Source organism: Nannospalax galili, unplaced genomic scaffold (genome assembly GCF_000622305.1).
Source record: "Nannospalax galili isolate Female #2095 unplaced genomic scaffold, S.galili_v1.0 scaffold18, whole genome shotgun sequence".
NCBI classification, from domain to species: Eukaryota; Metazoa; Chordata; class Mammalia; order Rodentia; family Spalacidae; genus Nannospalax; species Nannospalax galili.
The window spans coordinates 9027625-9050514 of NW_008346548.1; the positions used below are offsets into that span (position 1 = coordinate 9027625).

At 38.8% G+C, this 22890-nt stretch overlaps 1 protein-coding gene across 3 annotated transcripts in view; it reads left to right on the forward strand.

The window, feature by feature from the left end:
- The first annotated feature begins 5170 nt into the window (after positions 1 to 5170).
- Slc15a2 (solute carrier family 15 member 2) overlaps positions 5171 to 22890 on the forward strand; it is a 38345-nt gene continuing 20625 nt past the window's right edge. For 2 of the 3 annotated variants that reach the window (XM_008842927.2, XM_008842928.3), the window contains exons 1-7: positions 5171 to 5464; positions 7482 to 7569; positions 8499 to 8640; positions 12117 to 12209; positions 13515 to 13614; positions 17116 to 17206; positions 17890 to 17967. In XM_008842927.2, the coding sequence (XP_008841149.1) occupies positions 5360 to 5464; positions 7482 to 7569; positions 8499 to 8640; positions 12117 to 12209; positions 13515 to 13614; positions 17116 to 17206; positions 17890 to 17967 (697 nt within the window). In that variant the 5' untranslated portion in view covers positions 5171 to 5359. Of the gene's footprint in view, positions 5465 to 7481; positions 7570 to 8498; positions 8641 to 12116; positions 12210 to 12302; positions 12343 to 13514; positions 13615 to 17115; positions 17207 to 17889; positions 17968 to 22890 lie in introns of those variants that run through there. The other variant, XM_017800561.1, reaches the window with a different exon arrangement.

Sequence of the window (22890 nt, forward strand, 5' to 3'; positions counted from 1 at the left end):
TGTGTGTGTGTGTGTGTGTGTGTGTGTGTGTGTGTGTGTGTGCAATCAGCCAAGAGTCATAATCATAGATAAAACCCCAAAACCGAAGTATATAAAATCACAGACACTCAAAAGAGCCTAAGGAAAAACCTGGAAAGACTTGAAAGCAGCTTCGACTTTGAATGCATTGCCCTACACTTACTGATACATCAACAGAGGCTCAAGATGTAAAATCAGGTCTGCCCAGTCTCTGATGCTCAAAGTAATACCTACTGCTTCATTTCTATTTCTTGAATCTATTAGAAGTTCTGGCCTACAGCTTACTGAGAAGATGATTCTGGGAAGCATAGTTTCTAGTTTAAGCTATGTAAACAATAGCCAACACTAAAACTGGAAACCACCCAAGTGTCCATCAATGGAAGAATGACTAAATTCTGGCATATTTGTATAGTGAATTCTACCAAGTACTATATAAAAAAATCTTGCTTCAGGCATCAACACAATGAATCTCACCAAGGTAGTATTGAGTAATAGAAATAAGACGCAAAAGAATACAGTGTTATTCTGTTTACATGAAACAGTGTAGGCAAATAAAATCCATGAAAATGGAAGACAATGTAGTGATTACTCTGGTGGAGAATTTGATTAGGGGGTGAAGGGGGGCAATGAGTATTATTCTTTGAAGGACTTCCAGCAATAAAGTGCCAGAGAAATGTTTTTACCTTATCTGAATGATGGCTGTGTGAATTGCTCGTGTAAAAATAAATGGAGTTGTGCATTTAAGATTTGTGCACTTCATTGTAAGTCATATTTCCTTTTTAACATTCATAAACAAAACCAATAGAAAAACATTTGCAACATAAAGGATGACAGAGTCAATATAAATAGTACTTGAACATATCTTACAAATTTACAAAGAGGTGCCAACAATATAAAAGTGAACAAAGAAAGTAGTTTCAAATATTTTGAAATTTATTTTAGCTCAGCAGTCTCCCTTCTTAGTATTTATTTTTCAGATATATTTAGCTCATATGCAGTGATGTGCTATTATTTATAGTAGCAAAATACCAAACCTGAATATGCATCAACTAAAGAGTAGTTAAATAAACTATATTTGTATCCATATAACTGAAAACCTGTTCATAAATTTATTGACTATTTGGGAAATAGTTGTTTGTATCTTTTGGACATCTTTTCATTTACTTATCTTTCTGTAATTGATTTTTTGGAGTTACTTAATGTGGGCACAAATCTTTTGATAGAAACGTGTAATATGAATACTTTTTCATTCTTAATGGTATCTTTTGCAAACAATGTTTGTTAATTTTACCATGAAATACATCATTTTTTCTTTAAGAATTACCCTATTTTATAATGTCAAGAAAGTTTGGATTATTCTCCAGTCACAAAATATCTCGTTTTATTATTTAAAAAAAAAACCACCTCAATTTTGACTTAATATTTAAACCTAACTGATTTTATATTTTGGAATAAGGACAAAAAAATTCTCTCCATGTGCATATCCAAGTGATATGTTTAGAGAAATCACCAAAAGCATCACCTTTGCTAAAGACAGTGTATGTGTGGCTCTTTCTCTGAATTCTTTTTTGTTCCATTGATTTCCTTGTCTATCTTTGTGTCAGTTTTGTTCTAATCACTATAGTTTCATATTAGGTATTTGATTGGACCGGTCAAATCCTCCCCAATTGTTCTTCAGAATTGACCTTACTATTCTTGGCTTTTTGCATTTCCATTTGAATTTTAAGAATCAAATTGAGGAGCTGGAGAGATGATTCAGCTGTTAAGAGGCTGCCCTTTCAAAGGACTTGGGTTTGGTTCCTAGCACTCACATGGTGGCTAACAGTCAACTGTAACTCCAGTTCTAGGGGATCCAGTGCTCTCTTCTGGCCTCTTTGACCATTGCATGAAACAGGTGCCTTTACAGACATGGAGGCAAAGCACATTAAAAAAAAAAAAAGAATCAAATTTTCATTTTCTAGACTCACAAAACCTGCTGAGACTTTGTGCTATAGACACAAAGGGACTATTGACACTTTGTTATATGAGCCTTCCAAATCCTGAGTGTGGCCTGCCTCCATTTATTCAGATCTTTAATTTCCTCTTTCTTTCACTAGCATTTGATAATCTCAATGCTAAGATTGTGAACATCTTGTGTTACATTTATTTTTTATGTTATTAGAACTGGTATTTTAAGTCCCCTTTTCTATTTATTTATTGCTTATGTTTAAATGCACTGTTTTATGAGCTGATTTTTATATTTAGGCATTATTAAATGCATGTTCACATTTAACCTTGTATTTGCCTCATTTCTCTGACTACATTGGTATCATTTCAGAGCTCCTTTCTACGTATAAATGAAAACTATGATGTCATGTCACTGAGGCCATAAATATTTTCCACTGATTATTTTTGTCACAATATTTGATTCTGATATTCAGAGTCTTTTTTCTTGTCTTTTGTGTTTCTGTAGAGTTTAGACTCATTCCTATCCAGGTGGTGCTTTCTCTTTGATTTCTTTCCCTTTATCCTTCTGAGGTCAACCTAGCAAAAATAATAGGGTCTAGCACCTTAATATGATACTGCCCTAAATAATTTTTATCATCTGGAAGGCTTAATTTATATAGGAAAGACTCAAACAAGATTATTTCCATCTCTGATATTATTTGATTCTATGTAGATTGTCGTTCTATTGCCATAATCAAAAAACAAGTTTCAGGCCTTGGACTATAGATTAATTGGTAGAGTGCTTGCTTAACATTCACAAAGCCCTGAGTTCAATCCACAGTACCACATAAACTAGAAGTGATAACACATTCCTGAAATCCCAGCACTCAGCACTTTGGAGATGGAAGTAGGAGGATCAGAAGTTCAAGGTCATCCTTGGCTAAATAGGGAGGAGCAGGACAACCTGAGCTATGAGAGACCTTATCTCAAAAAAAAAATTATGTGAAATGTGTTAGAAAACCAAAGTTAGTAACTGGGGGATCAATGAGCATAAATAAATTGGTGCATTGCATTGAGGTGCTGTTTCATTTGTTCAGGGAATGCCATCCAAAGGTTCAAGGCAAGGGAATCTGGAGACATAATTAGATTCTCAAGGCATCTGTGCCTCTATTTGTTAACTTGACCTGAAACTTCTATTTTAAATTCAGTATTTAACTAAGGTAGGTCAGGAAAGGCAATATTCCCCAAAAGAATAACTACAGATTAATCATTAATGCCATGGACAGAAATAAAGTTGGACTGTTCTTTGGGTAAAGGTTGGTGGGAGAGAGAAAGAAAGAGAGCAAATGAAGACTATAGTGAAGCTGAGAAACCTTGGTCAAAGTCTGAGTTAAAGTTTAGGGAGAAAAAGCCTTGTTTGTTGAAAAGTCATTCAAATAGGTAATGTAGGAAGTTTACAACAAATAGAGTCACAGAGTCCTCTCTTTTTTATTAATTTTTTAGTAAGCATGGAAAATATGGGTTTCTTTTGCACCCTCCCTCCTCCATCTTCCTCCCTTGTTCTGTCCCTCCCTCAGCCTTCTCTCTTATATTCTCTCTCTCTCTCTCTCTCTCTCTCTCTCTCTCTCTCTCTCTTTTACTTGTATTCTCAAATAAAATAACTTATTCAGATAAGGCCTGACCTAGTGGTTTGGTTCTCATGGACTTATGGTTTAGCAAATTTCTTTTACAACCCTTGCCAGTGCCTTCTCCTTCTCTTTTGGCTTAGAGCTAGAAGGGTCTTAAGTTCTTTCTGAATTAGCAAAAATAATACAAGTGGGGTAAGAGAAGGCAGTGGGAGGAGAATATGGTCCAAGTATATCATATGCATATATGAAAATGCCATAATGAAAGCTATTATTTTATATAATTAATATATGCTGCTAAAATTGAAAAAATGCATAGTATAAAATATTTATGTTCATTCTAGTTCCTCTTCTGATACAGAGTAAATACAATATTTTAGAGTCATAACAAAATTCATCCACTAAAAGTTAAGGAAAATAGGGGCTGGAGAGATGGCTCAGCAGTTAAAAATACTGTTTTTGCAGAAGACCCGGGTTCAAATCCCATCACCCACATGGCGGCTAACAACTGTCTGTAACTCCAGTTCCAGGGGATCTAACAGCCTTTTCTGTCCTTGGTGGGCATTGCACGACACGGGTGCACTTACTTACATGCAGGCATAACAATCATACACATAAAATAAAAATACCAAAAAAAGTTAAGGAAAATAATGTTTGCAACAACACCTAGAAAGTAACTGGTTCACATTTTTTTTATGAATTAAGTTTTATTTTTAATGAAAGGGGATTATTATGAAAGTGAGAAAATGAAAATACAAGAAATGGATTAGAAAAAGACATAACCAATACTTTCTTTAGCCCATTTTTTTTTGAACTTTTTGAGACAGGGTCTCCCTGTAGCCCCAGCTGGCCTGGAACTCACTATGTAGACCAGGCTGGCCTTGACCTCACCGAGATCTGCCTGCCTCTGCCTCCCAGAGTGTTGGGATTAAAGGCGTGTGCCCATCTTTTAAAATCGTTCATAGGATTTTTCTAGCTGAACATTGTGATACTGAAATTTAGTTGTGTATTTCCTTGCATTCCTACATTTCCGTCTGTATCGCTTCCATTCCTTTGTAATGGGATGTGTACCTCTACTCTTCCTATCTGTTATTGCATAGCAAAAATTCTGGATCTGCCACATACTGGGCTTTTCGGTGTTTTGTAACTTCTTGGAACAATAGTTTCTGTAAAATAAGGATAGTAAAAGTCCAAATAAATAAATTTATAGGTTAAATACACACATAATGTACATATAATTCATGTATATTAAAACTGTACATAATGGTGTCCAATAAATGGCAGACATTATTATCCTGAAATCAGTTTTCTAATGTGTTCAAAATGTTTATTTTTTTTTCTTTGTTTGTTTTGTTTTTTGCATTGCTAAAGCTCAGATTCAAGGCCTCATGCATGCTAGGCATAATGTTCTACCACATCCCTGGCCAAGATGCTCCATTCTTAACTCATTCTTGTACTCATTCACAAAAATAATTTTTCTTAAACAGTTAACCATATCAATTCACTAGCATTGTTTTGGGTTCATCTTGTGACTTATCTGTTTTTCTTACTTCCCCATGCCTTACCTTTTACATAATCATTCTTTTGAACTAGTACACTAACCCTTTCTTTTCCTATAGCTTCCAGCTATGCCCTGAGTCAGGCAGCTACAGAAACTGACACCCACAGGGTTAAGTTGCTGTAGTTCTCCCTCCTCCCCCCAGTCCCCCTTTTCACTGTAGGCTGGCAGCTGTCCTAACTGCCTACTGAAGCCAAATGCTTGAGGAGAGAGAGAGAGAAAGGAGCCAGCCATGAATCCTTTCCAGAAGAATGAGTCCAAGGAAACTCTTTTTTTACCTGTCTCCACTGAAGACGTACTGCCTAGACCTCCAAGCCCTCCAAAGAAGCCATCTCCGGTGAGTCTCCAAATTCAGTTTGTCTCTGACTTTAATAGTCTTATTCTTTTGGCTTTCCTCCTTGGTTTCTGAAACTTCATGCTGGGCTGTATTAGGGCATAAAAAGTGTTCTCTCTTGGAATGAGAATTCACCTGAAAATTAATTCTAAGTTTATTTTATTTAGGAAAGGAAGCAATGAGATGAGGCAGTCAGAGATTTTCAGTTGGGCCCCAGAGCTTTGCTGTATTTCATTGCATTTTCTGAGTTTCCCCGGGGAAGAGGGGTGGTCGGGGGGAGAAAAAGCAATCTGAATGTCCAGGGAAACTTGGCAAGCATTACTGTCTAGAGAACTGTGTGTGATTGTTCTTTACCACTACATAAACTCAGCCTCTAGTTCCCCCTGTACACGCAGAGCCTTCTTTTTCAAATTTTGGAATAGACCCATTCTCTGTTACTAAGTGTTCCCACTTTAAAGTGGGAGATAGGATAGAGAAACAAAGAATAATACTTTGCATTGTGTACCTGATAAGACACTTCCAAATTTATTATATCAGTCACTTCTCATATAATAGCAAAATCATTTAAGTAGAGAGGCTATTAATAATAGCCAACCCCTGCTGAGTTCTTGCTGTCAGTCAGGAGATAGTTTTGTTGGAATAACAGAACTGAAACACAGAGGCAGGGGTAGTGATATAGCTAAGGTGATTATGTTAGTCCAATCAGTGACCGTGAACATAGTTACTGGCTAATGACAGTACATTAAATAGAGTCCATGTTACATAGTTCTCAAGCTGTGAGTTGGAAAGTTAATAAGTTCGGTTCATTGTGTCTTTTATACATGCACTAGTATGTATCTATAAAAATGGTTTGTATATACGTATGTGGGTAAAAGAAAGAATATATTAATTTATTGTACCTAGTTGATTAATTATATCTTTTTTTTTTGGTCTTTTTGATGCAGGGTCTCCCTGTACCCCCAGCTGGCCTGGAATTCACTATGTAGACCAGGCTGACCTTGAACCCACAAGATCTGCCTGCCTCTGCTTCCTGAGTGCTGGGATTAGAGGTGTGTGCCACCATGCCTGGCGTGATTAATTATATCTTTTAAGGTGCTTATTAAAAGGCTCATTCCCATGAAATAAGAGGCAATATAAATCTTATGTTAATATTTGAATGTCTCAGGAGACAGATGATCTCTATCCCCACTTCTGTGTTAGTTGAGCTATTGTAATGCGGAGAGATAGGAAATAAAACATGACATTGCTTATATTCTTGGTTATATAGTGCATGAAATATAGTCATTCTAATTGTCAGGATTAAAGTAAAAATGTTGGGGCTGGAGAGATTGCAATTAAGACACGAGCAGTCAGTCTCTGTAGTGGTGCTAAGTGGGATCAGTGACATGTCTCTGACTGGCTGGATATCAGGTGCTACAAAGGCCCAAAGGCCATCTCTTCATTCTGTTCCTAGCAATAAGTATCGTCAGTCTCCTGCCTAGAGCTATAGGCTTATATTTAGATATTGTGAGAAGATGAGTAGGTCTGAGCAGTTTTATGTTAAATAAAGAACAAAGTAAGATTTGGATTTGCTTCTTTTACTGCCACATCAGCAACATAAGCACTTTTAGTGTGACAGCAGCTGTTTTATGAAGAGACCATTGCCCCATATTAACCAAATACAGCGACTAAAAAGAAATTAATTTGCCAGGTGTGGTGGTGCATGCCTTTAATACCAGCACTTGGAAGGCAGAGGCAGGTGGATCTCTGTGAATTCGAGGCCAGCCTGGTCTACGTAGTGAATTTGAAGCCAGCTGGGTCTACAGGAAGACCCTGTCTCAAAAAGACCAAAAAAAAATTAACTAACTTAGCCAGGCACAGTGCTGTACACCTATAAACTGAGCTCCTTTCGAGTTTGAGACAGGAAGATCATAAAATGGAGCTCGACCTTGATAACACAACCTCATATCATTTACAGAGTAACCTAGTAACTGAAATGGGAAAATGCTCATTTTTGAACAACTGCCTTTTTCTTTCATAGAAAATCTGTGGCTCCAGCTATCCACTGAGCATTGCCTTCATTGTGGTGAATGAATTCTGTGAGCGGTTTTCCTATTATGGCATGAAAGGTAAGGTCCTCTTCACCTCATGTTTGTGGCAGCCTGGTCTTACATACTTGTTTCCCTTGCCCATTTTCTCTGCCTTGATCCTTTTCTCTGGCCATGATAGCAAATGCCTCATCAGATTTCATTTAATAACTCATGTCAGTCAAGATCAGAAAGGCCTGGAGAACCAACACATAACTAGTAAAGATGCAAGTGGAAAAGCTCTTATCATGTAGATTTCATTTTTTATGCCTGTTCTTCAGCCTTTGAACTATGTTGTTGCTGGGAAAGAGAAAAGGAAAGGATGTTGGAAGCACCATGTTATTCCTTGATGGCCTAATTCCTTGATGCTATAGGTGCACAGAGATAGAGGGGGTGAGAATTGGATGTATGTATTGAGCCTACCTCCATTTGTTCTCATAATTCCCACAGGTCCTGCTTCTACCAGTGATGACTCAGTTGCTTCACTCATAGGAGTGCTAAAGGCCAGGATCACCTTTAAAATGCTTTATTTATTATTATTATTATTTTTGAGACAGGGTCTCCTTGTACCCCCCACTGACCTGGAACTCACAGAGATCCACCTGCCTCTGTCACCTGAGCGCTGGGATTAAAGGCATGTGCCTCCATCCCCAGCTATTTATTTATTATTATTTTTTTATGTGTATGAGTGTATTGCCCACATGCTTGTAAGTGCACCCATGTTGTGCAATGCCCATGGAAGTCAGAAGAGGGTGTTGAATCTCCTGAAACTGGAGTTACTGATGATTGTTAGCCACCATGTGGGTGCTGTGACTGAGCCTGGGTCCTCTGCAAGAGAAGCCAGTGCTCTTAACTGCTGAGCCATTTCTCTAGCCCCAAGGATTACCTTTAAAGGTCAGAAATCAAATATATTTCTCTGTAAGTCATTTTATTGCATTTGTCAATTTATCTTTTGTTTTGTTTTGTCTCAGCTGTGCTGACCTTGTATTTCCTGTATTTCCTGCACTGGAATGAAGACACCTCCACATCTGTGTACCATGCTTTCAGCAGTCTCTGTTATTTCACTCCCATCCTGGGAGCAGCCATTGCCGATTCATGGTTGGGAAAATTCAAGTAAGAACATTAATGGGTCACAGCCCCAAGGCTTCAGAGAATCACTATCTAGGAGGTTATCACTTCCAAACTTTTATCTCCTACCAAAGGCAAACTCATGGGTATGACAGAGAAATATCTCTCCAACACAGACAATGGGAAATCTATTTCTTTCCATGTCAGCTTTTTCCCCAATGTTTTTATATCCTTTCAGTCAAGAGTTCCCTTAAAAATCTAATTTTAGGGGCTGGAGAGATGGCTCAGCAGTTAAGAGCACTGACTGCTCTTGTGGAGGACCCTGGTTCGATTCCCAGCACCCACATGGCAGCTGCAAACTGTCCTTAACTCCAGTTCCAAGGGAATCCAAAGCCCTCGGGTGCACTCACATACATGCAGGCAATACACTCATACACATAAAATAAAAATAATAATAAATAAAAATTTTTAAAAATCTAATTTTAGTCTTCCATTCTATGGTTTAAGACCAAATCTTATTTTTATCTCAGTGAAGATACCAGCAAATTTATACTTGTAAAAGCTTTAGCATGGTTATTCAGCACTTTCTTTGCCATCTCCAATTTGGTCATCCAGCCTCCTGCAGTGTCTCATATAATTATGAGTCTTTCTTTTCTGCTCTTTTATCAGTTTTGTTTATCTTCTTAACCTCGTTCTGTAGTTTCCTTCTTAAGAATCTAATAAAGATTTTCATATGTTAAAATAAAGTCCATTAGTTCTTTTAAGTTCCTGAAAAGAGAGCCAATAGTCATGGTATAATGTTATAGTCATTCTCTATAACACTATCCTCATAGGCTAGAGATGGGCCTCATTTTTTTTTTTTTTTTTTTTTTTTTTTTTTTTCGAGAAAACATCTCCCTTTAGTCCCAACTGCCCTGGAACTCACTAGTTAGACCAGGCTGGCCTCCAACTCACAGAAATCTGCCTGCCTCTGCCTCCCAAGTACTGGGATTAAAGATGTGTGCCACCATGCCCAGCTTAGAGATGGGCTTTTGATGGCCAGTATCTAGTAATAGTCTATTGATTTGCTATCTGTAGATTTGTCTGAGCCAACATTTCTCAAAATACATTCTGTTTAGAACTTGGTTGTGTAGGCTATAATGAATTATGGGGAGAATAAAATTTTTATAGTCAAATAAGTTTAGAAAAATTCTATGCTGTTATGGAAACATTTAAAAATGACCCCCCCCCCAAAAAGAATGTGTTCATTAAAAATAGCTTAAAGATAAGAAAAAAAAACTTTAAATAAAATTTCCTTATTCAAACATCACAACAAAATGTTTCCTTACTGCATGATTTCATATAGTCTCTAACAAGTTAATATGCACTGTAAAATCTCTGAGAGAAAGTTAGAAAAGTTAGAAATGTGCAATGTTTCCTAGAGTACATTTTTCTCGGGAATTTTCTGGACCTAGTGTTTGAAAGAATTTGTCTTAGTTTCATTTCTGAAAAAAAAAAAAGCAACATGGGGAGAAAGGGTATTTGGCTTACAGTTCTAAGTCATGGTCCATCATGGTCCATCATTTATTTGACAACATCAAGGCAGGAACTCATGCAACAAGTCATACCACATCCAGAATCAGGAGTAAAGAGGAAATAAACACTTCTCTGCTTGCTTGCTTGCTTCCTTGATCACAGCTAGCTTTCTCCTCTTCTATAGTTCAGGACCTGCTTAGAGATGGTACTACCCACAATAGACTGAATCTTTCTACATCAATTAACAATCAAGGCAATGCCCTGTAGACAGGCCTACAGGCCAACTTGAGCTAGACAATTCCTTTCTACCCACCACTTGAGCCACCCACAATAGACTGAGTCTTTCTACATCAATTAACAATCAAGGCAATGCCCTGTAGACAGGCCTACAGGCTGACTTGAGCTAGACAATTTTCTTTCCACCCACCACTCAGGAGGCAGATCTGTGAATTCAAGTCCAGCCTGGTCTATGTAGTGAATTCCAGGCCAGTCAGGGCAATTTGGTTAGATCCTGTCTCAAGAAAAAAAAAAAAAAAAAAAAAAGGATTCTTTTTCCAGGTGATTATAGCTTATATCAAGTTGACAGTTAAAACTAATGGGAAAAAAATCCAACTGTAAACACTGATTTATACTAATTTGGCATATATGTATACATATATGAATATATAGATATATCCTTTTTAAAATATTTTATTTATTATTTTTATTTTATGTGTATGACTGTATTAGCTGCATATGTGTACATGTATCCATGTCAAATACTAGGAAGAGGGCTTTGGATTCCCCTGGAACTGGAGTTAAGGACGGTTCGTAGCCACCATGTGGGTGCTGGGAATTGAACCCAGGTTCTCTGCAAGAGCAGTCAGTGTTCTTAATCACGGAGCCATCTCTCCAGCCCCAGATATATCCTCCTAACTTCAGTGAGGCATGATGGGTAGATGGCTTCATTTGTTACCCATGTAGTAGTAATCACCAAGTTCATTTGGATAGGGATTGGAACTATTTGAAGAATAAAAGCGTAAGCTATGTTCTGTTCATTCAGTTATAGAATAAAGGCTGACACTGCAATTATATTTTTAAAATAACTTCCTTTAAGATTGAAGAAGTACAATTTCACGATTTGATAAACAATAGCTTCTGGAATGTTTTAGAGGCAATTTAATCCTCCTCCTTGCAGTCTTAACTCAATCCTGATTGAGGATTTAAAAAAACTAAACTTACTTTTATTGAGGTATAACTTACATTAAGTACAGAAATCCAAAACCCTTAAGTGTACAACTTGAATTTTTACATCTGTATCATCATTACCTGAACTATTCTCTCTACAGCCCTCAAATTCTCCCTCAGAGCCAGAACCTTTTTCCTGTAATAGAATCAGGTACAAGTCTCTAGTATCTCTAAATAAACATTTTCTTGAATTTTTCCCCTATCTTTTTTCTCCTTAACCATTATCCTCCAATTTAAAAAAGAACCATCTGTCTGGACATGGTGGTGTATACCTTTAATCCCAGCACTTGTGAGGCAGAGGCAGGCGGATCCCTGTGAGTCTGAGGCTAGCCTGGTCTACATAGTGAATTCCAGGCCACTTGGCATCTGTCCCTGAGTCCTCTTATTTCTAGAAATAAAAGAAATTTCTTGAAAAAAGTCTTAAGGTGTCCTGTTCTATGGATTTTACTAATTTAACACCTCACCGTGCTTGCTGCAAATCTACCCTATTTCTTGTTATATCTGTACAAAAGTGGAGTGCTCCTGTACGTGGAGCAGAGCAGAGTGTAGACCTGAGAAGAGAACTTGCAGGAAATGTCTGTGGCTGCCAAGAAAATGCTACAGGTGAAGAAGCTGTTTACCTCTCGCCATTGTTTCTATTCCTGTTTCCCAGTTAATTCTTTCCTCCTCCACTCCCTTCTCTTCCTTCTCTGTGTACCAAGAACATTGTGAACCATGAATGTGTATTACTCAAGTATCTGAATAGTACACAGGCTGACTGATTTTTATTCTCACCACAGGACAATCATCTATCTCTCCCTGGTGTATGTGCTTGGCCATGTATTCAAGTCTTTGGGTGCCATACCAATACTTGGGGGGAAAATGCTACATACGTGAGTAAAATCATGGAACCAACTGAACCATTTGTCTTAGATGGGTGTATGTCTCAGGAATTTGTTACAGATGACTTTCTATTTTATTACCAGAAATGGTCCCTTACTTTCCAGTTTACAGTTCTATTACCAAGTAAGTTAAGATTAAAAACTTTATGAGCAATTGAACCCTTTCCTACATTTTTTGAGATCTTTTTTTAAAAGTGTTTGAAGACTTGTGGAATGCTTACTATCCTTTTCATAAAAACTCTTCATTTTCTTGAAAAGAAATAAAACCTTGTGTGTTCTCTCACCTATTCACCCAGCCATGCACCTGTACTCCATCAGGAATTTTAAAATGTATTCATTTATATGGTGGTACACTCCTTTAATCCCAGCACTTGGGAGGCAGAGGCAGGTCGATCTTTGTGAGTTTGAGGCCAGCCTGGTCTACATAGTGAGTACCAGGACAGCTGGGGCTACAAGGAGACCCTGTCTCAAAAAGACAAAAAGACAAAAAGACAAAAAAAAGTCATTTTCAAAGCTTGAGATATTTCAATTTATGTTTAATTCCATATATTCCCATTTCACTATCCCTCTTTATTTCAGGTATTAGTGTTTATAGAACCAGAGACATTTGATGGATTTGGTTCAGTTACTAGACAGGATTATAGTTGTTCAAGAAGCAGTTTATCTTGTTTATGTTATAATGTGCACATATTAGATACCTCCTTATTGCTGCTCCATAAAAATCATTGATATCGTTCTCATTTATTATGATGAATTTTTTTCTGGTCTTTTTGAGATAGGATCTCCCTGTAGCACCAGCTGGCCTGGAACTCACTATGTAGACCGGGCTGGCCTTGAACTCCCAGAGATCTGCCTGCCTCTGCCTCCTGAGTGCTGGGATTAAAGCCATGTGCCACCATGCCTGACTATGATGAATTTTAACATTTTTATTTTGTGATTAGTAAGGGTATTTAGATTAGAGTCCATGAGATCTTCCACTTGAAGTACTAAAATAAGATTAAGAACTGGTGAGTGTGCCACCTTGGAGCCCCTTCAGTGTCTGTGTCTACTTGTTGCATGCAAAGGGTAAATGGAACTACCAGGCACAGACTCTTCCTATGCAATGCATTTTCTAGAAGAGGCTCAAACATTGTAAAGATGATAAGTGCTCATGAGTATTTCTTGGATTCAAGTGTCTACAAGGTATAAATGTACATCTTGGCTTTGAATGCTTTTTTTCTTACCTGCATTTTTATAGTCTGTTTTTACAGTTGGCTCGGTAGCAACATAGCTAGCATCCTTACCTCTCCATTTCAGAATCCTATCATTGGTTGGACTGAGTCTAATAGCTCTCGGGACAGGGGGCATCAAACCCTGCGTGGCAGCTTTTGGTGGAGACCAATTTGAAGAAGAACATGTAAGAATCTTGTTATTTCTGTATTTTTCAAGAATGTACAGTCAGCATCAAAAGGGGTACTTGTCAGGTAGCCATCTGCTAAGACTGAAGTAATTCCACTGATCAAATCCCACCTGAGAAATGGGGTTCAGTGATGGATACTGGCCAATAGCAGAGAGAAAAACTAAAGTACCTTTAAAGGAAAGTAACCAGGGTGATAGGCAAACATGTCATATGAGGAAAGGTTGAAGAAGATAATAGATGGAATAAGACAAGAAGCAAGGGAGCTGAGCCCTGGTTTAGTGGGAGAGTACTTTTGTAGCATGCACAAAGCCCTGGGTTTGATCCTAAGCTGGGTGTGCTATCTCCTGTCTGTAATCCCAATATTTAGGAGGTAGAGGCAGAGCATCAGAAGTTCAAGTTCATCCTCAGCTAGATATTGATTTCAAGGTCAGTCCAGGATATGTGAGACCCTGTCTCAAAAAAGAAAAGAATAGCTTTTTATAAATTTGGGGGGATAGGGCTGGAGAGATAGTTCAGTGGTTAAGAGCACTGGCTGCTCTTGCAGAGGACCTGGGTTCAATTCACAATACCCACGTGGTATCTTAACAACCATCCTTAACTCTGGTTTCAGGGGCTCTGATTCCCTCTTCTGGCCCCTATGGGCATTGCACAACAGGGTGCACTTACATACATGCAGGCAATACACTCATACACATAAAATAAAAAAATAATAAAAAATATTTTTAGAAATTAGGGGGATGACAATGTTGAAATGTGAGAGCAATAAGTGAAAGCAACAGAAAGTCAACTGCCTGCTTAGTGGAGGGAAAAACTTCAAAGACAGTTGGAGATAGTGAGCTTACTTTCACTTGAGATATTCAGTGTGCTGCTAGCCATAGTGGTGCATGCCTTCAATTCCAGCACTCGGCAGGCAGATGTCTGTGAATTCAAGGTCAGCCTGGTATACATAGCAAGTTCCAGGCCAGCCAGGATGACATAGAGAGACTGTCTAAAAAGAAATGAGGTGAGCACTTGGGGAATGGGAGGTGTGATATAGAGATGTTTTGTGAAAGGGGAAAGTGATCACTTGAAATGGAATGGAATGAGTTTTTATAGATGGATTTCCCTGGATGATCATCCTCTCATTTCCTAACACGTTCCTTTGTCAATGGGGAAATTAAAAAGGTATGACCAAGGCAAAAATGCAAGCATTTGAGGATGCAATAACAAATGGGCAATCTATTCTTAGATTAGTTCTGGTTTCTTCTCTTTTGTTTTTTGTTTTTTTTTCCTGACTTCTTTTTCCTGGTTCTGTTTTCTCTTTCTCTCTTCCCTCCCTAATCTTTGTGTGCCTCCCACATCCATCTCTGTGCTGTGTGACCCCTCAGTCCTCTGTAGACATGAACAAGTGCCGGTTTACTCCAGATAGAGAACCAACAACAAACCAAAGCTATCATACAAGAACATCCTTACTTTGTCTCTAAAGTCTGACTTGGTGAACCAGAGTTTTATTGTCTCAAAGACAGCTGCATCACCAAGAGCCCACCCAAACACAGGTGACACCTTCTGAAAGCTGGAAACCTGGAGCTCTCTGTACAATTTACAAGCAGCTCAACAGGGTGGAGAGTGTCTCTTTCAGGCAGCTCAGGTGGTCTGGGCCTCTTCCAGGTTCCTCTGCTGGTATGAACCTCTTTTAGGCAGCTCAGATTATGTAAAGTGTCTCTCAGCAGTCCTTATGGCTTATATAAGGTTGGGGAGGGAGAGGTTTGGAGTGTCTGGTCAGTTTCAGGGACTTCTTGAGGTATGGGCCTCTTCCAGGTTCCTCTGCTGGTATGAGCCTCTTTTAGGCAGCTCAGCTTATGTGAAGTGTCTCTCAGCAGTCCTTATGGCTTATATAAGGTTGGGGAGGGAGAGGTTTGGAGTGTCTGGTCAGTTTCAGGGACTTCTTGAAGCCTTTGAGTTATTTACTTTCTTAGCTTAAAGATCTTCAGTACAGGATGGAATGTTTCACGTCTCTTTAGAACATGCTGTGTCTTTTACTTTTCAAATTATTTTTATTTTTATTTTATGTGTATGAGTGTATTGCCTGCATGTAGGTAAGTGCAACTGTATCATGCAATGCCTGCAGAGGACAGAAGAGGCCATCGGATCTCCTGGAACTGGAGTTATAGATGGTTGTTAGCTGCCATGTAGGTGCCAGGATTTGAACCCAGGTCTTCTGCAAGAACAACCAGTGTTCTTAACCACTGAGCCATCTCTCCAGCCCCAGAATGTGCTGTGTCTTAATGATGTTTTATTTTGGAGGAAATAGCTACCCAATAGTTCCTTGTCCTCTGACACAATGTTTGCTTTCTTTTTCTGCCTCTGTTTTCTCTTTCTGTCTTGTTTTCCTATGCTTCTCTCACTATTAAGACCATTTGGGTTATTTGCTACTCTGTTCAAGGGTCCATGGATAGTCATTACTTGCTGACATTGGAGAAATAACCAACCTTTGGCAAATCAGATTCTATGTACAGTGGACTACACAAATCATAAGTGCAAAATAGGTTTAAATGGGGACGAGAAGAGGAAGCCAAACACATCATAAAATTGAAATGGGAAAGGACTGATTGTGCTACTGTGTGTGTCTAAAAAAGAGCTAAAGTGACAGAATGAAGCACAGTATTACACATCAATTAGAATCATTATTTGAAAGTTATTTTATTTAGTATCTGACCCACAGATATTTTTTGATTAATAGGGCAAATCCACCTCCAAGATTCTGCAAGCCACTTCTAGGCCCACTGACATCCATTTATACTCTCTGAAAGATTTCCCTTAAGTATTAGTTGAACTTTCCCAGTGGGTCACCAGCTTACTGCACTGTACTAGATTCTGATCCTATGCCTACCACACACTCTACAGAGTATATTACTTAACTCAAGCAGTCATTTACTTAACATAAATTTGCTTAATACAGTCAATAAACATTTTTTTTTGGTCTTTTTGAGACAGGGTCTCCCTGTAGCCCCAGCTGTCCTGGAACTCACTATATAGACCAGGCTGGCCTTGAACTCACAGAGATCCACCTGCCTCTGCCTCCTGAGTGCTGGGATTAAAGGTGTGTGCCACCACGCCCGGCTAATAAACATTTTTTGGGGGATAATTAATATATGCTTGCTGTTGTGCCAGGTACTAGACATTATAGAGAAAAGTCTTTTCTGTAAAAGAACTCACAAAATACTGAACAAAACATGTTTAATGCAAAGAAGTTACTATTGTAATAGAGATGCATAGGAAGCAAGAGTGGTATTGAGGACACGTTTGTTGAAGTAAAAGGAATGTACTGGAGTTTAGAAGATGAATAAATGCTTGTCTAGGTCAGTCAGATGCAGTATTAAATAGCTAACGTGTTTGTCAGATGCTATGGAGGGCAATGTCTGACTCTTTTGCTTTGTATGTCCCTCCACTGGAATTTGAACATGGAGTGGGGGGAACTAAGAGACATATTGCACTGATGATTTCTCTTGTTTGTTTCAGGCAGAGGCACGGACTAGATACTTCTCAGTCTTCTATCTTTCCATCAATGCAGGGAGCTTGATTTCTACATTTATCACTCCCATGCTGAGAGGTTAGAATTCTTTCTATGGGACTGGATGTGTAAGGCTTTATTCTGGGCCAGTTGAATATCTGTTCAAAGCTGGCCATGGTCCACTGTCCTAGTTTGTTTCTCCACTGCTGCGACAAAACACTCTGACCACTACCAACTTGGGGAGGAAAGAGTTTATTTGTCTTACATCTCCCTGGTCACAATTCATCAGGAAGCACAAGGTAGGAACTCAGGGCAGGAACCTGGAGGCAGGAGCTGGAGCACAAGGCCATAGAGGAATATTGCATACTAGCTTGTTCCCCTGGCCCCTGCTCAGCCTGCTTTCTTATGCAACACAGGCCCACCTGCCAGGGTGGCACCACCCACAGTGGGCTGGGCCCTCCCACATCACTCAACAATCATCAAGATGCTCCATGGACATGGCCACAGGCCAGTCTATAGAGGAAATTCCCCAATTGAGGCTCCCTCAACTCAGGTGTGTCAAGTTGGCACTAAAGCTATCCAGCACATCTACCTTTTCCTTTTATATGGTTTTATAAATATGTGAGAATTTATTTTTGTCTTGATTTTTCTAGCCTAAAATAAGGGTTATAGATTAGCTGAGGAGAGCAGACGAGGATAGCCATGTCTACACCTAGAATAGCTTATAGACTGAAATATCAGAGATTTAAGAAGATTTATTCTTCCTCTTCTATTTTCTTCAGGAGATGTGCAATGCTTTGGGGAAGACTGCTACGCACTGGCGTTTGGGGTTCCAGGACTGCTGATGGTAGTAGCACTTGGTGAGCATAGTGGGAAAAGGAAACTATCAATCATTGAGGCCTGCCACACAGAAGGCTTCATGTGGGCACACTAAACAAGCGATTTCATTGAATCCTTACACTAACCCTATGAGGTAAGTGTTGTAGGGTTTTCTTTTGATTTTGGAGATAAATTACGAATGGTGCCAGAAACCATTTTTTAAGTGCTATAGTTAAAGAGCCAAAAAGTTCCCTAGGAGCTTTTGAAAAATAACAATCTCTGCAGCACATCTAGGACTACCCATTAGGATTTGGGGTGTCTAAAATTTGTAAGTATCTCAGGTGAGTCTATTGAATAGTTGAGGTTAGGGTCCATTGCTCTTCACTAAAATAAGAAAGAAGTTAATTCATCTTCTAAAACTAGTTTAATATCACCTGATACTCATTTTTCTGGTAAATAGATGGCACTTTTAATTACCTGGGTCTTTTAATGAAGCTTTCAAATTTAGCTATTTTTGCTCTGCTCTGAAAGGCAAAAACAAGAGTTTCCCTTAAACAAAGTGAATAAGAAGAGTTGGATAAGTAGTTAGAAAATAATGCAACTTAGATCAAGTGGCATTCTCTTTAGCACTAAGAACCCTGTCCTAGGAGAGAAGTGGGATGTGTGGGCCTGTTGGTTTAGGCAAGTTCCCTAAGGGGAAGCTTGGGCGTGATTGTTTCTAATCATTGACCTGGAAACCTGTTCTCACTCTGAGCCTCAGGGTGACACCCCTCTGGAACATATCCAGTCCAAACACATAATGAGCTCCATAGAGGAAAAGGAGTGCAGAGACTTGATGTTTGGTCTAATTATTTTCCACCAAAGAGGCTGAGAGTAATACAGATCCAAATTCCAAAGAAATTTATTCTGGGAGAGCTATGAGCTCCCTGAAATACTCCTTCTCCCCTCAATGCCAAACATTTTTACCAAGTATTTTCTTGGTCTTTCCATTGAATAGTATTATATCTGTTTCTCTGGCTCACTGCCGGTAATAGTTTGTAGACATTAAAGTAATTATAAAGCTCAAAGAGATGCTGAAAGTAAAATGTTTTACAAATTAAATATGTGGCATCTGTCATTATTAGTCAGCTGCTTAATTTGATGGGTGCTAATATTTATTATGTGACATTTTGTACTAGGTATTACAGTCACATTGATGATTTAGAGGACTACAAATTCATACTCTCAAAGAACTTAAAGAGTACAATAGAAAAGTAAACTAAACAAATGAACAGGAATGTATAATATAGTTCAGTCAATATTCAAATGGGGAAGCATAGGGAGAGCTATGGAGCTTATAGAAGGGCTGTCTGATTAAGACTTGGAGGGTTGTAAGGGTTTGCCTTCAGAGAAGACTTCTAAGATCAGACCTCAAGAATAAACAGCAGTTAATCAATGAAGGACTTGCAAGTGATGAAGAAAGAACATATATTTGGTGTCTATAAGAAGAGAGATAGTATGAATGTTCAAGGGCTTTAAAAGAATTCAAATTATCTGGAGCATAAATAAGAAGGATAAAGAAGATCAATTGCCAGAAACCAGATAACAGAGGGTCATTTAAGCCATTAAGGAACTAGAACTTCATTGTCAGGACAACGTGGAATCTATGAAAAAGATTTTGAACAGGGATATGACTATTAGATTTTTATTTTTCAATTGTGTTTTATTTTACAATGATCTACACTGTGGAGAAGGGATTAAGTTGAGGATTAGGTAAGGTGTATTTGTACTTTTTGTTGGCTATGTTAAAACACCACGATCAAGGCACCTTAAAGAAGGAAGAGTTTAATTTGGCTTTCAGTTCCAGAAATAGACTCCATAATGGCAGGGAAGGCATGGCAGCAGGTGGCCAGAATAGGAAGATGAGAGCTCACATCTTCAAACACAAGCAGGAAGCAGAGAGGGCAAACTGGAAGAGGGGCAAGGCTATGAACTCTTAAAGCCTACCCTCAGTGAGAGACTTCCTCTAGCAAGACCATACCTTCTAACCCTCTGCACAGTGCCACCAACTGGGGACCAAGTGTTCAAATATATGTGGGGAGCATTCTCATTCAAACCATCACATTCCACTCCCTTTCCTCCATAGGTTCATGGCCATCTCATAATCCAAAATGCATTTAGTCCAACTTTAAAAGTGCTCATAGTCTTTAACAGTCTCAACACTGTTCAAAAGTCCAAAGTCTCTTCTGAGACTCAAGGCACTCTCTTAATTGTAACCCCGTGTAAAATCAAAAAGCAAATTACATATTTACAACGTACATTAGCACCACAGAATATAGATTACCATTCCAAAAGGGAGGGATGGGGGCATAGTGAGGAAATACGGGACTAAAGCAAAACTGGAAACCAGTAGAGCAAACACCAAATCCTGTAGCTCTATGCCTGATGTCTGAAACTTTAATTTTGAAGGATTCAGGTGGCCCCATCCCTCCAGCTTTTCTGCCTGCAACATACATATGTCTCTTGGGTTGGTTCCACTTCCTGTGTGCAGCTCTTGTTGGCAGATGTCCCATGGTTCTGACATCTTCAGTATTTTGGGATCTCCACTATAACACAGCCTTCACTTTCTTTTTTTTTCTTTTTTTTATTTTTTGCATATTTTTATTGAATTTTCATGTATATTACATACAATATCTTAATCATTTCATACCCTCTTCCCCACTGGCACCCTCCCACATCCCCCTCCACAGACTTTCATGCATTCTGCCATTTATGTTAAGGCCTGATCAAGTCAAGGTAGTGTCCCCAGATGTCCCTCAGTGCAAGTTCATCCACTGAGGTCTTGTAAGCCTTATTAAGTGAAATACGGGTTATTTGATGACAGTCTACCTGATGTCCAACATGGCTACTGTATAAGTTACTTTTTCTTCTTCTTGCAACAAAAGGCCTGACAAAAGCAACTTGGAAGGAAGGGTTTACTTTGGCTTGCAGTTTGAGGGCTCAGAGGGAAAGTGTGGCAGCAGGAATGGGAGGTCACATTGAGTCCACAATCAGGAAGCAGAGCGACTCGAATGTTGGTGTTCAGCATATTCTGTCCTTTTTTCTTTATTATTCAGATACTCCAGACCACATTCAGGTTAGGTCTTCCCTCTTCAGATACAATTCTGTGGAAACACCTTCACAGACGTGCCCAGAGATGCATCTCCTAGGTGATTCTAAATCCAGTCAAGTTGACAATGAGGTTTAGCAATGGCAACTACCGAGAGAGGCAGAGCACTTTCTTTTTTTAAAAAATTTTATTTAATATTTTTATTTTATGTGTGCGAGTATATTGCCTGCATGTATGTAAGTGCACCCATGTCGTGAAGTGCTGAGACGGTAAGAAAAAGGCATCAGATTCCCCTAGAACTGGTGTTAAGGAAGGTTCTTAGCCACTATGTGGGTACTGGGAGTCAAACCCAGGCTCTCTGCAGGAGCAGTCAGTGCTCTTAACTGCTGAGCCATCTCTCCAGCCCCTAGGCTTCACTTGCATAGCTTTACGAATGGCCTGCTAGGGCCTTCTTGACTCTCAGGGCCTTCTCACAATGACTCTGTCACTGGTGTATATTTCCTGGCCTCAGCAGCTTTCTGAAACCAAGAAAGAAGACTCTAGGATCCCCCCACTTTTCCATCTCTCAGGCTTCCAAAGCCAGCATCAAGAGAATGATACTGCCAGTTTCAGCTAGCAGCTTGGGGTGGACCTTGGCATTCTTCATCCATATTAACAGCAGATTTTGTTTGTTGAAGCAATTGCTTTTTTAGGAGCAGAAACCCCCTTAGTCCACAAGTTGGAAGCTAAGTGAGGTGGAATCTTACCCTTAGGGCATTCTTCCCAGTGCCTTCATGATGCTACTGTCTTTATGAATTACAACCTGTTTTTCAGCACCTACCTTAGATGCAACATTAAGTTTCCTTATGTTCTTTTTCTCTCCAAATTCTATATTTATTTATTTATTTAGTTTTTTTGAGACTTAATCTTACAGAGATCCACCTGCCTCTGCCTCCTGAGTGCTGGGATTAAAGGCATGTGCCACTAACACCTGACTTCAACCTATATTTTTTATTTTTTACTACCTTACTTGTTCTTTTTCACTGTAGACCTGCATAAGCATTGCCATTAGTAACCATATCACAGATTCAATGCTGGTTGCCTTAAAATTTCTTCCTTCAAAGAAATTAGTCCATAACCTTTAAATTTAGCCTCAGACAAGTTCTTAGTACAGGGGCAGAAGGCAACCAGATTCTCTGCCAAAATATCACAAGAATGGTCTCTAGTCCGGTTGCTGTTTAAGTCTTTGCCGCCCCCCCGCCCCGCGTGCCTCTGAAACATCTTTAGACCAGCCTCTACAATCCAGGCTGTATTAGAATGACTGATTAAGCTCTACTTACCACATTCAACTGCTTTTCTATCCAAAGTTTTCCACAGTTCTCACACAATAACAACAAAAAATACATGGTCAGGTTCTTCACAGTAACAGCCCACTCTCTGGAACCCAGGAGATGATTCTAGATTTTGTCAAGTTAACAACACTAACCATCAAAATGGTTAACAGCATAGATTTTTTTAAATCAGAAAGTCATCGTGTTAAAAATGCTATTTTTGGCCATGTAATCTTGTCACGGTGCCTAATTTAACTTTCAATTTCTTCATGTTTAAAATGGAAACGGTAGTATATATTTTGTTAGATTAAATCAGTTGAGGTTTATTAAAATGTGTAATGATTTATTTACTGAAATAATCCTTCAATAGTTAGATAATGATGAATTTAGGTGGGCCTTTTCTGCTGGGAATTTGGGTTTATTAGTCAGATTCTGGAAAGAAAGTTTTAATCTGACATCAGACTAAAGAGATAATGACAAACAAATTGGCGGCCATTTTAATATTCCAAGATAGAAAATGTTGTAAGTAGAATAAAGGTGGTGGTACTGGCATGTAAAAGAGAGGG